The 17,265-nt window shown below is 58.4% G+C and overlaps 1 protein-coding gene across 1 annotated transcript; it reads right to left on the bottom strand.

Moving 5' to 3' along the window:
* Nucleotides 1-902: 902 nt before the first annotated feature.
* Nucleotides 903-10,758, bottom strand: NCLIV_067360 (the record flags this gene model as incomplete). Its single annotated transcript, XM_003886287.1, has 14 exons — nucleotides 903-3,772; nucleotides 4,064-4,489; nucleotides 4,863-5,162; nucleotides 5,764-5,818; nucleotides 6,037-6,153; nucleotides 6,541-6,760; nucleotides 7,066-7,244; nucleotides 7,559-7,681; nucleotides 7,902-7,961; nucleotides 8,204-8,383; nucleotides 8,827-8,916; nucleotides 9,328-9,722; nucleotides 10,257-10,492; nucleotides 10,742-10,758. The coding sequence occupies 14 exons, from the start codon at nucleotides 10,756-10,758 to the stop codon at nucleotides 903-905; spliced, it is 5,268 nt and encodes a 1,755-aa protein (XP_003886336.1).
* Nucleotides 10,759-17,265: the final 6,507 nt, after the last annotated feature.

Consider the following 17,265-nt stretch of genomic DNA (forward strand, 5'->3'; position numbering starts at 1 on the left):
CGTTCTCTGCCTCTCGAGTTCGTGTGCCAGTGCCCGTCGCTTCCGGGTCTCGCCCGGTCAGGCACTGCGTAATGAGGATCAGACCGAAAGAGGTCACTGATAGAAGTTCACTTGAAGTCAAGGCGCAGCCTGCGGACCAAAGTTTTCCTGGGGTTTTTGCAGGCACACTGAGCAGACGGCGCGCCGGCCCACAGTCGCTTGCGGCTCCGAGACTCGGGACTCCCGTGCGGCAGAAGAGATATGACAAGCGCAAAGTACAAGAAAGACGTGGTACTCTCGGCCGAGCTAGAAAAAACTCGCACTGGGTTCTTTGACGACGGTGAACCACCCTCCACGTTTAGGAACTTTCAGGATCTCGCCACCAACAGACGACCTGCAAAAGAGCGAACTGTCCACGCAAGTCCAGCGAACCGAGAAGCAGAAACCCGGGCACTTCTAGTTGATTCTCCACCGGGGTCCGGCAACAGGCGCGAGAAAGCAAACGGGACACAGACGAGGATCCTGGCGCGGGCGGGCGGATCTCTGTCGACACATCTTTATGTGTCGACTTTCTCAGGGCTGCACTGCTGCTTGTTCACGTACACCGCCGCTCTGTTCCACGCAAGACTCCGTTTACCCTGTTTCTGGCCGAAAGGAGGTTAGTCCCACGTGTACACCTGAAGCCCGCAAAAAGTGCTTCCCACCGCGCTTTCTCCTCCTGCCGCCTGGGTGGTCACCCCCTCGTACGACTTTTTGAGCGACTCGATCGAAACCTTCCGTTTTTGGCTCTGTCTTTCGGCCGTCTCAGCCCTTCTCGCTGACGCGGCCTCGGCGTGCTGTCTCCTGCATCGCCGGTCCGCCTTTGTCCACCTCCCCCACGTGCACGCGCACACAGCTGTCTCCTCCCGCTCGACTCGCTCTCCTCACTGGAAGCCGCTCCGAGCTCTGTTCTGGCTTTCTCCCGCCTCCGTTCGCTCTTGCGCGAACGCGAAGTCCTCGCGGCCTCGGAAAAGGCCAGGCGCCATCGACGGCCGAGCCGCCGAGACGGGGAAGGCGCCGAGGGCTGCGGGGGGACTCTGAGGCAGGAAGTGGATCGCGCCTTCCGGACTGTCCCTTCTCAGCTCGGAGTCGCCGCCGGCTGAGAGCTCCGCGGAAGGACTCAAAACCGCGCGTCGGCCTGGCCTCTCGCCGCCTCGCTCTGCCGTTCGAGTCTCCTCTTCTTCGCCGCTGAAGACGCTCGGCTGACCGCCAGCCTGGGCAGGGGCGAAGCGCTCAGTCGCCGAAAAGGCCGGAAGCATCGAAGCTGGAGCTCGGGCGTCGGCACTCAACAGGGCACCGAGCGTCCGCGGGGCCCGTGGAGCTTCGCCCTCGAGGTCCAGAACGGAGTTCAACTCTGGCCAGAACATTTCGCGATCCAGAGACTCAGCGAACAAGGCAGGCGGCTGCCTCTCGCCGAGGTTATCGGGGACGCGCAGACTCGGCGCGGGCTGAGTCGCATCCACGAGCCGCTCGCCAGCAGAGGCACAGTCCGGTCCACTCTGCGCTGGAGCGGGCGGGAAGCCCGAAGGCAGCGAGAAAAAAGGGTTTTCGAAAAAGTCCGAGGCGGAGTACGTCGCTGCCGTCTCCGGGTTCTGCGTGCGAGTCGGGTAAGCGTGGATTCCGGAGACGAGAACGCTCGGGGCATTCTGGCCTTGAGACGCGGCTAGCGCAGGCTGGAGAGACGCGGAACACGGACCGAAGGCGGGGGTAGGCAGGCCGGCACGCGCGGGCGCCGGAGGGGCGAGGCCACAGCCTCCCGAAAGGCCGCCGCGACGTCCTTGGAGCTCTTCAGTCCGAAGTTGCCCATCCAGTTTCTGTCGCTGCAGCCGCTCGCGGTGAAGCTCTTCTTGCTCTTCTTCTTGGGAGTATGCGGGCCCGCCAGCGCCGGAAGCGACGGTCTCCTCTTCGCCCGGCTCCAGTCCCTCGCCCCGACTGCCTTCAGGCCCCGCGTGTGCCGCCCCAGCCGGCGCCAGGAAGGAGGCTCGCGAAGAAGGCGAACCCGGAAGGCTGGCCCCTGAGAAGGAGACACCGCCGGAAGGGACGGGCAGGGCGCCTGCGCGGCTCGAAGACAGAGACGCAGGCGGCGAGGCGTGCGGCCAAACGTCGTGTGACGGCGCAGACGCGCCTGGCGAAGGCGAAGCCGAGCAGGTCGTAGGGCTGGATCGGCCGAACTCGTCTTCTGGACTGGCCGCAGGCTGAGAAGCTCGCACGCTTGGACGCTCGAGTCTCTCCTGTTCATCCGCTGCTCTGGGGGCATGCAGAGAGAGGCCACCTAGATTAGGGCCCCGCGACTGAAGAGCCGGCGCGGGGCCGCCGGCTGAGGTGGGCGCCGGAGACAGAAAAGGAACGGCAGCGGCGTCCGCCACCGGCGGAGACGGCGCGGGGTCTGTGGACCGACGGCCTAGGACGCTGGCTCCGCGAGGCGCGGGAAAAGGCGAAAGTTGAGGGCGGTTTGTGGCCGCATTTTCTTGATCTGAAGCAGCTGGATCGGCTTGCGGAGACGCCCGAGGCGACGGACGCGCCTCGCCAAGACCGGTGGGTTGCGGAGAGCCGCCAAGAGTGTCCGAAGCCGACACACCGGAAAGAGACAACTGACTCGCCACAGCAGTTGATGAAGCGGGGCCCGACGCTTCAGCGTCTGCCTCCCTGTCTCCACCGCGGCCTGCTGGCGGGCGCCTTCCTTCTTCCCCCGACCGCTGCCGCAGTTTCCTGCCTTCGTCTCCTGTCCCGTTCGAGCGCGACAGAAAGAGCGGCGGAGGGACGACTGGGGCGCGTGCGCGCCGGACGCCCGCGACGGGGCGATCCGACGCGCTTCTCGGCCGCTTTCCGCCGTCTGCGTGGCCCTCGCGTTCGCCGTCTCGGCCCCGCCGAGAGGCGCGCGACGCCCCCGAGTCGCCCTCAGGAGGCGCGTCAGAGCCCCACCGCGAGGCCGCCGCATGCGCGGTCTCCCCCCTCGACGGCGGGAAAGACAGCCAGGGCAAATCTTTAGACTGCGCGTCTCGGCCCGTGTTTTCGCCTTCTGGGCTCCACGCGACCGGGAGGGGCGCCGCGCCTCCGGTCAAAGTGGCGGGAGACATGTCCGGCGGTGGCGAGGAAGAAGGCGCAGAGTAAGGGAACACGGGCGCAGAACCCGGAGAGCCGAGAGGCGGCTGCGGCGGCCTCGAGGCAGACAGAGTCTCGGTCTGGGAAGATGAGGGACAAGACGACGAGTCAGACAGAGAGGGAGGCGGGAGCTCGGTTTCGCTCGCCTGTTTGCGCGGGTCTGATGAGGCCTGTTGTTGCGAGTCTGAGCCTCCCTCCTGAGAGTCGGCGCCTTCGCCGTCTTCTCGCCAGGATCCCTCTTCTCCGTCACTCGAGTCCGACACCGAAATCGGGTTGTCCGCCGCCGCTCCGGCCAAAAGGGAGAAATGTGGTGAGGCGAGAGCGGTTTGCATAGGCCGAAGCGGGTCTGTGCGAGGACTCGTGGTGTCAGGACAGCCTGCGGCACAGTTCGGTAAGCCTTGGACGAGAGCGAAGCCAGGAAACTCCGTGCCGCCGGTTGCTGAGTCGTCACGAGAAGCTGCAGACTCGTCACGAGAAGCTGCAGACTGGTCACGAGAAGCTGCAGACTCGTCGCGAGAAGCTGCAGACTCGCCCCCTCCAGGAAACGCTGAGACCGCAGGCAACGCCCCGCTCGAGTCGCCGAGCGCCGCGGCCGTCGCGTTCGCTGACCCAGTGGCCGGCTCAGGCGGCGGGAACTCTTGCTTTTGCTTGACTGCAGAGGACGCGCAGAGACATCCACAGCCTCACGCGACATGAACAAAGAGACAAAGGCTCCAGAACACCCCCCCGAAACGAAGGACCCCGCCGCGCTTCCGGCGCTGCTCGTTGCGCCAGCGCCCCATCGGTTATTCGCGTTCGTTTTGAGTTGTTGACGGTCCGCAGGCAAGCGCACCCCCTCCCCCACCCCCCTCGTGTCCTGAAACTTTAGACTGTCTCAGTCCACGCGAACGCGCCTTCCTGCGGCACAAAGGCCCGCTCCCAACTTCAACAGAAAAACACTCACAGCAAAGAGGGCTCGGCCCGGGAGCCTGGCCGCCGTTCCGCTCGGGTTCTGGACTGCGACCTCCCGCGCCTCTCTTCCTTTCCTCGCCGTGGTTTTCTTTGTCTGCGCCCGCCTGCCCCGGTGAGTCGCCGTCGTCGTCCGAGGAAAGGACAACGAGGATCGCCTGTTCCTCGCGCCGCAGAGGCCCCGGCAGAGTCCGCGAGGGACTCTCGGAGTTCCCCGCCGAGCCTGGCCCAGACGATCCTTCAGACGACGGCTCCGGACTGGCCAGCGCGGCCGTACTGTCGCCCTTTGGAGACGGAGACGGCAGCGACAGATCGGGCGGCGCCGAGGGACACGACCCCGCCGGGTCGGCGAGCGGTGTCGGCGACGAAACTGGCGACACAACCACGCGACGAGAACGCTTCGCAGCCTGCGGCGGAAGGCCTGCTCAAGCGCGCGAAACGCACACACCGATCTCCGAAATAAGAAAGGAATCTGGGCGCGTTTCAAGCAGCCACAAGTGCCTCGCGGATCCCCTGCAACACAAACACTTGTATTGCCACACACACTCTGGTCTCAGTTACACATGCAACAATGAAGGACGCGCCTTACACACAAACAAGGTGTCGGTTGCAAGCAAAGCCAATGTGGGAACACTTCCCGTTATCGTTCAAAGGCAACATGCCCGCACACACATACACACGTGTAGATACACATCGAGGGAATCAAATATATACATATATACATATATATATATATGGAAAAAGAGAGTGAAGAAGATGCGTGTCACGGATCGGGTTTTCATGGCGCGACCTACCGTCGTCATCGTCGAGTCTTGAGCGTTCTCGGATTTTCGACGGAGTCAGCGGCGTAGCAGGCTTCTCCGGTGCCTCGCTCTCGCTCTGCGGGCTACCGTCCGACGCCAGGGAAGGCCCGCTAGCCTCGCTACTCGCCGGTGAGACGCTCGGAGTCTCCGCTCGTTGGGCGCCAACAGACCCCGGCCTGCCCTCGGGCGCGACTGCGGCCGGAAACGATGGAGCCGTGCAGGCGGGCGCCGCGCTGGCATCCCGCGTCGCATTTCCTGAAGCCTCCGCCTCGTCTTCGTCGGAGTCGCTCACTGACACGCAACAAGGAAAGCATTCGGGGAAGAGCGGTGAACAAAAAACGGGGAATCCACAAAGAAAACACCCTTCAGGAATACAAAATCCTCAAGGCACAATCCCCGGAGGAAGCGAAGCAGCAACGTCGACCAGAAAACGAGAGAAAACGAACGTGTTACCCTTGGCTTCTCCAATTTCAGCAGTCATCTTGGGAACCTAACGTAACGGTCCCTCTTTCGACACCGTTCTTACATATATATATATATATATATATATATATATACGTGTACATATGTATATATCTATATATATATATATATACATGTATATATGTATATATATATATATATATATATATACAATCATATGTAGGTGTGCATAGCAGTCGGTCGTTTGTACCTAAGGTAAGCGAATTGAAGTGAAGTCCACACATACCTTGGAGGAAACACACACATTCGCTATGCGTAAGAGTAAACTGACAGACACCACATATACCTATAAATATATATCGACTGGCGCTACAAACGGGGCGCGGTGTAACTGGAGGTAGACGGAGTCTGCGTGACGGGTGATTCTACCGTAGTTCGCGGTTGCCTGATTTTTTGAGAAGGAACTTACGCATTTCGACGACTTCAAAAGCTTTTTTTGCTGGGCCATCTTGAGAAGCCTTGAGCTGCATGCAGCAGTGGCACACGGGGAAAAAACGGCGGATGACGCCCAGCTGGAGCGAGAAGAGTTTCTGAGAAGAATAGCGTGGCAACTGTGACTTTTTCTACCAAAGTGGTGAGGGGGGAGGCGCCTTCGTCCAGGTAACACCGACATTGCTGTCCTTCACAAAGAACGCGAGAAAGTGGAGTCAGCCGTGAGGCTCGGTCAGAAACGAGAGCTTACCTCGCCTTCCGGAGAGCTCCCTCCTGCCTGGCCACCCGAGGCGAGTTGGCGTTGCTTCTCGGCTCGCTTGGACTCCTCCTTTAACTCGTCTTCCGTCACAACCCGGAAAGACGCGTCCTGCGAGACAAAGGAGTCGGAGACACAAAAGGGTCGTTCGCGAACCGTCGACACCTCGGAGAGCGCATGCAGCCACTGTGGAGCGAGACGAAGTCGGGGCCCGAGGCCGACTCGCGGCGAAGCAGGAGGCGCGCAGCTGAAGAGCCGGCAGACCTCTTTTACAGACCCGAGCGAGTTTCCTGTGCGTCTTTCTTGCCACAGGCGCAGACCTCCCTTGTTGCTGAACAAGCGCGGTTGGGAACGGCAGTTCGCCGGATGACTCGACCGACGTAGGTGTACACAGAAGCCATTTAAAACCAGCATAGGCCCGAGAGGAAACAGGCGGCGGGACGACAGAAAGAGACGAAGCGCGAGGCCGCGCCGCCTGGAGAACAGCTGCCTCCTCACCGCCTGGAGCTCGACGACGGTTGCGTCTTCGTCTGTGCCCGACAAGATTTTCTGGACGAAGCCGTCGATGACGAGCTCGTCGGGACGCACGTAGAGATGACACTCCGGGCATTTCCACCGCGTGTTGAAGGCCTTGGTGTTCTTCGTGACGAGGAGGTAGCCCGCCAAGTCGTAGCACTGTAGGTGCATGCACGCTCGGCCGCGACAGGGGACTTCGATCCTGGAAAAAACGCGACAAGCGGCGCGCGAAACGTGGACAAAAAGACGCAGCAAGCAAGAAACATGCCCCAGCCTTCTTGAGGAGACGGCGGAATCAGACGCGCACACACGTGGCAGGCCGTCAAAACCCCACAGCCTGGGGACGCGGGTCATCGAGAAAGGAGACACCAGCGGAGTCTGCTGATTCGCCTCTCGCTGCAGAACGGCAGTGCTGCGGGAGCTGCCAGAATACCTGCGTAGAGCTTGAACGCCCGATCCCCGCGTAAGGAGTTTTCGTCGCCTCCCCATTGGAGGAGAATGCCTCACCGCGTGAACGTCACTGGACAGAGCAGTTTGATGCGGCGAGTCACTTCCAGGCACATGACGTCGTCGTCATCGTCGGAATCGTCAGATTTGCCCGAGTTCCCAGTCCTGTTGTTGATAATGTCCAGCACGCGTTTTTCTGCCTCCGGCTCGTTCAGCTGGCCGCATTGCCAAACTTGCTTCTGCAGAGAAAACAGCCGATTCCTCAATCCACGAAAAACAAGTGGAACCGCCCCCAAACCATGCCGCGACAAAAAACTCCCCCCTCCCGCAGAGTGCGCGCCGACAGACACTTTCAGCCACTGAACGAACTACGCTTTGTGCACACACATGCCTGCATGCTCGTTTTGTGTACATTTATACACATTTTTTACATGCAAAAAAGTATATGCGCTTTAGAGCAATGCGACTGGACGCACATGCCTGCGTCGTTTCGGCTTGTTCACTTTTGCCTCTGCTCGTTGGCCTTTCGCGCGTTCAGTCGCTTTTTGCTCACCGAAAGGGAGTCTGGCGTCCTGGAGTCGCAGAGAAAGACGCCGATGTGGAACACCTGCGGCTCGTCGTAGTTCGTCCAGGTGAATTCGATTCGGTTCCGGCTGTTTTTCAGGTACTGCGTTATCTGCTCACATGCAACGCAAACGATGGCGTGCGAATCAAAAAAGCTTTGAAGCGCTCTGTCCTCCTCACAGTCCGAGTCCGCGCACGCGACGGGCTGAGCGCTAGACAGCATGCAGTGAGCGAGCCGGGAAAAAACCAAAACGTCTACCCTCAAGACGTCGCCCCCCGATCGCGCCAGAAAGAGCGCGCGTCGACTGTCCTCGGCGCGTTTCCGCACTTACTGGAATCGGCATATCTCTTCGCTTATGCTCCCAAGAAGGCGCTGCTACAGTCTCCTCGACCTGCAGAGAAAACGGCGAGAGGGGAAAGAAAACAAGAAACAGCGGGGCTCTCTCACTCACGGCGCCTGCGGGGGAGGCCATGGCGAACCACAGAAGTTCTACCGCAGAAGGGATAAGGCTGATTTTTTCTAGGACACCGCCTCGCCGAAGGAATCTTCTCCACTGCTCAGATTCACGCAGGCAAGACAACGTCTGGGGACGCCCACGCAAAGCGAGACGCTGGGAACCAAAGTGTCGCTTACTCTGCCGTTGACCACGATGTTCATGGTCTTGGGCCACGACTGGTACAGAGGATGGATGTCGACTTGCATGCATCGGACAATCACTTCCTTGCCTTCTGCTCGCCACTTGCGAAGCTGCTGCGTGTTCAGTTCCAAGACGTAGTGGCTCTGCTCCAGTCGCGAGTCCCAGAGGACTTCCGCCTGCGGGGGAGGCAACGGAGACACGGGAGACACCGAGACATACCGTTATCCGCCGAGCTCGCCACGAACGGGATTGGGGCGCCAGAGACAGCAGGAAACACAAAACAAACACGAAAACGGTCACTGCTTGCCGAAGAGCGAGAAAACAAGACCTCCGCACAGCCGACATGAGCTTGTGTGTAGGCAACGCATGCGGAAACGCACGACCCGCAAACGAGCTGCTGCCCGCACAGTCAAAAACGCCCTTTGGCAAACTACACGGACATGCATAAATGCGTGTGATAAAAACCCTGTCTGCGTCTACACGTGTGTATGCATGTGCAGATAAATTGGCATGGATTCAGGTTCGGTGTGTAAACAGCGTTTTGGGCTTCACGACGCCGTCCGCGCGCGCTTCGGTGTGTTTTAGGCCGCCCACGAAACTCCGGCGGGTCGACGCTTACAACCGGGAAGAAAGGATCGAGCCGCTTCATTCGGCACATCGAGCAAACGAAATCTTGCGTATTGTAATCTGCTGGGTAGCATCCTGCATGCTGCAAAACCGACGAGAGGCACAGCACGAGAAGGCCACACGCATGCGGCAGAGCCCTCCACCGCCGAGCGAACAAATTCCGGAGCACGCGCTGCGAAACCCAGACCCAGGAGTCTCTGGCGTGCAAAATGCACGGATCACTCTGCTCTACCCTTGATATCTACATATATATAGGCCTGCATTTGCCGATGTGTGTCAAAATCCACATGGATATATCTAAGGCTTCATCCGCGCCTTGTCGTTTCAAAGGTTTGCCTGTCACGTGCACGAGAACCGATTCGCCTACTGCGAACGCGCAAATCAAATAGCCGTATACACGTAAATCTATCCAGAGATGCAGACACGTTGCGCGTCGGCTGCGAGTCTCAAGACGTCCGGCCGACGGTTTCCGTGTTTCGTCTTCGAGGCGTACATTCCACGCGTTGCAGAGGATGCACTTCAGAGTCGGGGTATGGCCTTTGCGCGGGGCAGACCCGACCGTGCCTCGACACAGGCAACGCCCAAACATTTCATTTCCGGCGCTGGAGGCGACGCCTGCGTTCTGCGCGGCTTTTCCGGCTCCGAATCCGCCGCGATCCCCTGCATGCGGTCCCTCCGACGCTCCCTGGTTCCCGCCGTTCGCCAATGCGCCGCGCGACCTGGCGAGGGGCCCGAGACCGTCGCCCGCAAGCAGCGTCTGGTGGCGACTCGCGGCGTGGACAGCGTGGTAGGCAGAAGCGTGGTGCGGCGCAGCGGGGGGGTACAAATTCACCGCGGAATGCTGGTAGCCTTGCGAGGAGTACGGAGGAATGTACGCGTGCGCCGACGCTGCGACAAGCGATTCGAAGTGGAAGGAGGGAACCAGTCCAACGCGAAGCCGGGGAAAAGAGGGGAAAGGCGCGGAAAACGCGCAAAGAACACACAGACACACAGGTTCGAAGTCCCTTCACATGCCGTGTGTCCAGAAAACTCGCCCTACGGGAAACAACGCGCGCAGGCTCCGCAAGAAAGGGGAAAGACGGGAGAAACAGCGAGGCACTGCGCAGAGAACAACGACCGCGCTCCACGCCGCACGAAACGCAGCGCCTCCCCGCCAGCTCGTGATCAGGAACATGACATGTACAGAAAGATCTATGAATGTGACGGCAGAGAGGCACGAATCTGGGAACGGGCGTGTATACATGTAAGCCGCAGCTCAAAATGCGCGTTGCAAAGTGGAGCCGAAGTGTGTGGGGCCGCCGGCGGTTTCGTCCAATTGCGTATGACGCTGAGCATCCGGCGTCCGCATACACGCGGATGAGGACAACTTTTTTGAGGGAGTGAAGCGCGCGCTGAGTGGACTGCCGAGCACTGTCTCCTTACCGCTTCCTTGTCCGTGTGCAGACGGGGCCTGCATCGCATGCGGGGCGTGTGAGAATCTGGAAGCAGCGTGCGAGGTTCGCCCCGCGAAGCGACTGACTACTTGAGGGGGGATGCCGCCGTTCGAGCGCTGGTAGTCGTAGAGCGCCTGAACGAGGACTTGCTTGCGTCGGCCAGAGTGCGGGAGGCCCAGTTCCCGGCACATGCCCACCAGCTCGGCGCAGGTGTGCGCGTGAAGTCTGGGAAAAGCGCAGAAGCGCAGCGCCACACACACAGACCTGCGTTGGCGCTCCTCACACGACAGACCGTGGAGCGCACGCGACAGGCGAACCAGACTCCCGAGGCAGAGAGATGTGCCGTTAGGTCGAGGGAAGTTTCGTGTGACTCTGCACACGCCGCCAGGGACCCTGAGAGCCTGTTCGCGCTTCAAAGCGCATCTGCATCACTCCCCGAGCTTCCGCGTCACGTTTTTCCCCAGTTTGACTCACTGCTCAATCGACAACATTGTGGCGGCACTGGCGAGGGTGAGTGGAGAGCAGAGAGGCGCCGCCTTGCGAGTTTCCTTCCGCCGTTCGCTGCGCAAGCGAGAGAAAAGAACGGAATCCTCGTCCACCACAGGTCGAGCCCCAGCTCTGAACCGTCACATTGCAGATCTCCCGCGTCGTCCTCCCTGCGTTGTTCTTCCGCTGGACTGTTCCAGCGGGTGCGAGAAAGACGCGTTGCTGCGCAGAACGGCCCTCCAGGATCCGCCCCCTTATTCAAGGCATGCAAAGGCAAAGCGAGGACTCCGGACAGGTCAGCCGTACGGGAGCTCTCCGCCGTGCAAGGCCCCGAGGCAGAGCGCTTGACGCCTTCACTGGTGGCGAGAAGCTTGTGGAGAACAGTCCATTTTTCACTTTCACTCGCTCCACCTTTGGAGAAAAGTCAGCGGTGTGTATCCAGTGCGCTGCAGATCCACCGCCCGAAAAAACGGTGGGAATCCGCGGGAAACAAAGACGAGAGGAAAACGAAGAGAGCGAAGTACCGAAACAAGAGAGGACGACCGGAGAGAGGGAGAAACGAAACACGAAGACGCGTTCTCGGGGTCACCCTCGTAAGATGCGAAGGGGGATACTGAAAGGGAGGTCGGCCACGGGTGAGGTACACGACGACCGTCTGAAGGCGGGTTAACGGAAGACCCGGGAACGGAAACGAAAGTTCGAACTCTGGAGGTGACAGCAAAGAAGAAGCTGGGGGTAGCTGGAGAATAGAGGGAGGTGTCTTTCTGACGGAAACCCAGATACTCTGGGAAGAAAAGAAAGCGAGTCCCACCTCGGCCTTTGCGCTGCCTCGGGCCTTCAGCGCGCGGCGAAGACGACTGGGTACGGATGACAGAGAGAGGAGCCACAGCCGCTGTGAGAAGAGGCGAAAGGCGCAAGACCAGATCTGCGCCGGCTTCTTTTTCCCAAATTCCTGACGTTGCTGTTTCCCCTCCGCTAAACGTCCCCGCTTGAAGGACGAGGCAAGGCTGCCACGTTTGCGCTGGAACCACCAGTTTCTCGGCCCGCTGGTGTGCCTCCGGACAGGACAGGAGGAAAGAAACCATTTAACACTTGCGGGATGGGCCATGAGAAGCTGACACAAGAGGTCGGGAAAAGCGAAAAACCTCGCGGCAGAGACAACGGGCCTCACTGTTTCTTTTTCTGCATTCTGGCACCGGACATCTCGATTCTCCACAACGCTGTGAAAGACCGAACACAAGTCGCCCGCCTGACAGCACACTTCGACTCCCGTCGCCAACGAAAGAACACATTTTCCTGCTAGCCACAGGCTGTTTTCCATATACACCACTCTTACTGTTCCACGGCTGTTCGGGGCACGTTTCGCAAAAGTTGCTGGAGGCATGGGACGAAGAATGAGAAAATCCACAGCTGGGGGGACGATCGGACGGTCCAGAGCGGCCGTTCACGCTTTTCTGCATGCGCGCTCCGGCGAGAGAGTTGCAGCCACGTCCGTCTCGTTCCGGTAAAAACGGATGGCTCTGGGAATTGCCAAAAGAAGAAAAGGGGTTTCTCTCTCCTCACGGAAAACTTTCGTTCGAGACTTTCACGAACGCGAAAGTGGGCGCTGTCCAATCTCGGCAAGCAAATGTCGGCCGGCGGCTTAGACCTCACGCGTGTCTTCTCACGCCGCCTGTCGCTCGATCTGTGCCGCCCATCTGTGCTTGTTTGCCTTTGCTTCGAATCCCGAATCAGATAAAAACGCTCCTTTTGCTCTTCTTAGACCGACCCACTCCACGTTTCCACTTTCGAAACAGCTGTCGATGGCGCTCTCTCGCTGCGGGGCCTCTCTGCGAGGAACCCCTGTGGAGCTCGCCGTTGAAAGCTTTTCTTCCCCGGGCAAGCTTCTTGGAGTCCCGCGTGCACGTCTCTCGTCTGTGCGCGCTTCACAGAACCCTCACGCGTCTGCTGAGCAACCTCTGTGGGACTCTCGAACGCTGCCAAGCCTCCGCCTTGCAGGTAGCCGCGCAGTTCGTCCCTGCCCCGAGGCGCCTGCGGCGCCAACTGCTCTCGGGCGTCACCGCTCCGCCTTTTTTCCTTCGCCTGGCTGCCGTACTTTCTCTTCATCTTCTCCATCGATTGCATCTCCCTGCGCGCACGCTTCTTTCTGGCATTCGCCTGTCGGTCCGTCTTCTGTCCTAGACACGAACTCCCCGTCAACATCCCCCTCCTCGTGCGGGTCTCTTTCTTCTCTTTCACCCGTTTCTCTGTCTGATCCTTTCCCGCTCTGTGGATCCTTCGAACGGAGAGAGAGTGGGTGGATGTTGCCTGACCCCGGAAAACAGCGTTTGTTTTTCTGGCGCTCGCCTTCCGAGGCCGTTCCGCGGATGTGTTTGCAGAAACCGAGGGCGTGGGGGGGAGGCTATCTGGAAAGAGGCGTGGATTTGAAGCTGGAGCCGCAAGGCGAAGGACATTTTCGCGGCGCGTTGCTCACATCACGACGGAAGCAAACGCTCCCGTCACCTGTCGTCCCGTCCGCTTCCAGCGTACATACAGCCTGCGCGGTTCCACTGCGAGCGCCAGGGGTTGAGCTAGCGAAAGAAAGCGGCAGCTGTGACCGGGAAGAAGACGCAGAGAGCAGAGAAATCACCTCGTGGTGGAGATCGGGAGAAATAGGGACGCGAGAACCCTCTGTGGGTGGGCGCGAGGCAGGGGGGAATTGTCTCGAGTGTTCCGATAGGAAACGAAAGATCTTGAATGGGACAGAGTACATTCGCAGGAAGAGCTCACATAGAGGGCGGATTAAGAGAGGCAGTCAAGCACCGGCTTACAAGCGGTGAGGAGGCAGAGGAGCACGGAGGTAGAGTGGGAAAACACGCCCGCGGTGAAGATTAGTCGACGGACACGGGTTGTTGTCGCTAAAGCGCTTGTGGACGTGGAAGCTATGAAAGGCGCATACGCCTTCAACTGCGGACTGGCCAGCTGCTCGGTCACGTGTGTGAAGCGTCGGATGGCGGGTCTGGTTTCGTTAAACGACAAAGAGGAGTAGACTGCCACACTCGGACTTTCCGTGAATGTTACACTCACGAGTAGTGATGCGCAGCCCCTCTTCAGTTTGCAAAGTGCCGTTTCGGTTTCCTTTCAAGGTGCTGGTTTCAACAGACAGAGACTCCCCGGTCGTCGAACTGTTTTTGTTTTAAATCTGTCCTACCTCTCCGTACGCTTGCTCCGTCACACGGATAGAAACTCTCCATTTCTTCTTCTTTGTTCGCCATCTACAACTGGAAAGACGGTAGAACAGTTATGAGAGCCACAAATCGCGTCGTGCTGCATTTGCCAGAGCAGCTGTTCACAGAAAAGGGCAACTCGGATATCGTTGAGGAGGCGTTTTTTCTCGCAGCAAAAAGCCGGTGTAGAAAAGCTGTTTTGTTCTTTTGCGTGACCACGAGTGTTTGGAGAGACTGTGTTTGAGAAAGACAATTCTTTTTAACTTAAGTATCCTGCAACATCCAGGTGAAGTCCCACCAACGGATGCGCTGCACACAAAAAAGGACACACCATGCTTTTTCTTGAGAAGCTTCGCGTGTCTGTATCGCGAGCAGCCAGCAAGCGTCTGTCGTACTCCGGCGCGCTCATCACGTGCGGGAAGTATTCCGTCGCGGCAAAGACGTGCGTCGTCGTCCACTGGATGAGCAGGCGCCTACCTCACGAAACAAAAGCCCACACTCGTGCCACGCTACGTTGCCGCAGGTGTTCACCAGTTTTTGCTCAGCTGAGTGTCGCTGGCCGGAAGAAACGCGTTCACACGGTGCCGCTGCAGTTGGGGGCAGCGTTCAGAAGTAAACAGCATTTTCTAGAACGGACACACGCTTTAGGCCACGTCTGAGTTGCCTGCTAAATGCGCAGTGTGTCACGTCACGGCGATCCAGTTCCTACCAGCATCTACAGTGCGGCAGGCGTCGCTGCTTTGTTGCGTCTCTGGGCGCCACTGGTCTACAAGCACAGCACTGTTCTAGCGCATCGTTAGCTTTCCGGACCGCGCGTGGCGACGTCTCTCCGCAGCCTTGTTTTCCATCGATATCGTTCCACCGACATCGACTCTCCTGTGTTCCTCTGGGTGCCCTCTCTTCTGGGCAGACTAAGTGCTGGAAGAGCTGTGTTTGTCTCCAGCCGCACTTGTGGGCAACAAACTAAAATGTCTACTGTTTTCTGTGTACTGTAGACGACGCCTCCGAAGTCTCTCCGCAGCGAGGCAGTCCACTTCCAGATTCAGAGGAGGAGAGTTCCACTTTTTTGCGGCAGCGAAGCGCCTTCCTCAGGGAAGGCGAACGTGCCGCGCAAGAACATTGTGCGCAGGGAGGATGCGGCAGAAAACCTGGTTTTTTCCTGCCTTTCAAAAGCTGAAAGCCTCCGTAAAAAAAAAACGTTCCTGGTTCCATCCAGGTGCTCACACCAGGCACTTCCTATTCCTCCGCGGTCTAACCGTCCTACAGAGGGCCTTTGTTTTGACCCGCGCCGATCCACACAACAGAGGAACTGAGGAAATGTGGAATGCGACTGCATGCAGCAAGTCAATACAGCTCCTTCCTTACTTCATTTCAAGAGGGGACAGACGAAACGCACATGAAAAATTTACACGTGGTTCACGGTGACTATCTGCAGCAGACCCGTGAGCGCACTCAGCGCTCTATAGCTACAGGCTACGGCTACACATTTGCACGTACAGTTCATACTTGCTGGCATGCTGGCACCAGTGGCAGTCGAACCCCATATCAGGCATCAAGAAACGCCAGATAAAGGAAGGTTAAGCCACACTAAAAACGTCGGATTGTACGGCAGGAAGAGTTGAGAGACAACGCCGAAAAAAAACCTTTCTCGAAGCGCCCTGGAAACGGGAACGTTCCTGGCCCCGCCCCGCCCCCCCATTTTCTGAAGCAACGTTACAGCTCAGAGTGATGCGACGCGTCGGAAAGAGGCGAAGAGGACGGCGACGCAAGTGAAGCGAAGAAATTCGCGCATCCCAGCAGGATTATCACCAACAGGAGAATCGGCTGTACGGAAGCGCACAAACGGAAAGCAAAGGAGTCTTAGTGAGACAGAGAACGCCTCGAGACGACAGAAAGACACTCCGCACTCGATGATCGGGATCGTGCTTCACCAGCCTCGCCGAAAAAACGTGGAACAAAAGGTCCTTCACACACATCTACTCATGCTTACAGCAGAACACGTGCACATTTTTTTTCTCTCTAGATCTATTTATAGACGTTTTCCTATTCGCGCGCAAGCGTCAGTGCCTATAGAAGACTAAACCTAGGCGTCGTATAAATACACTTTTCACTCTATATCCTGTGGCGGATACAAGCACGTACACTGGGTGTTGCAGCAGAAGCTACGGGTGAGCATCAAAACGGAAGCGGGGGAAACCATTCGTGCGCAAAAATCAGCATATTTCCAGCAGCTTGGTTTTCACCCACTGGCAGCCGACTCCTCTCGTCGACTCCGCAGGCCCCGAATCTCTCCCGTCTACCGTCGGCACCAGACGAGGCAGTAGCGCCAAGTATAAGAACAAACGAAAGCACAAACAGACGAGAGAGAAACCGCGACAAGAAGGCCGATTACACGGAAATTGGTGAATCCAGCAATGCGGCCTTAAAGAAAGAGAAGAGAGGCAGAAGTGACGACACAAGGAAGCGTTCTGCGTTTACCAGAACAATGAAGACAATGATTGTGGTGGATTCCAGGAACCCGACATCCTCGCCCATGCTACCTGCGGCACAGAAAAGACAAGAAAAGTCGTGGAATAGTGGGCCTTGAGGCACGCGACCGCCGGCGCGCCCGAGAGAACCGCAGCCCCCCCTGGTTTTTTAGGACAGACCGAGCTACAGAGAACAACACAGCATAGTCGGGCTTCTATGGACATGTCCACCTTCCGTAGACCAACAGAGATCGAGAGCGAGAAAACCTGATGATACGAGACAGAGGCGCTTGCAACCCCCAGGAGCGAGGGGCGTTGCGTCGCAAGAGCGAAAAGTCTACGCATCCCTATCTACTCTCGGGGCAGTCTGCTCAACACAAAACTCGATTGTGGAGCACAAAGTGTTCGGCAAAGCGATGCACGCGCCAGTGTTCGAAACACGTTCACACGTGCGCATATATAAAGACATGTATCTGCATGCAGACACACGTGTGCACGTACACCGCGAAAGCCCTTACCGAGAGAGCGTTTGAATGTTTTGGCGGCAGCGCTGTCTGGATGGGCCTTGATGAATTCTGCGTACGCAGCGATGACTTCCTTTTCCTTTCCAACCTCGCAGAGAGGCAATCCGCAAGTCGCATGCAGAGAGACGCTGTCTGGCGACGACTCACAGCAGAGCTTGAAATGTTCCAGAGCGCGCTGCAGCCAGCAAAGAGAAGCGAGAGATTGCGGATGCAGCAGAAACGCTACTGGAGTGCACCAGCGAAACGCGATACACGTGCGAGGAGCCCAGACAACCTGACAAGAAAACGCCGCACGTCATTTTTGACAGGGTGAT

The sequence above is a fragment of the Neospora caninum genome, chromosome XII (genome assembly GCF_000208865.1).
Source record: "Neospora caninum Liverpool complete genome, chromosome XII".
Classification (NCBI taxonomy): Eukaryota; Apicomplexa; class Conoidasida; order Eucoccidiorida; family Sarcocystidae; genus Neospora; species Neospora caninum.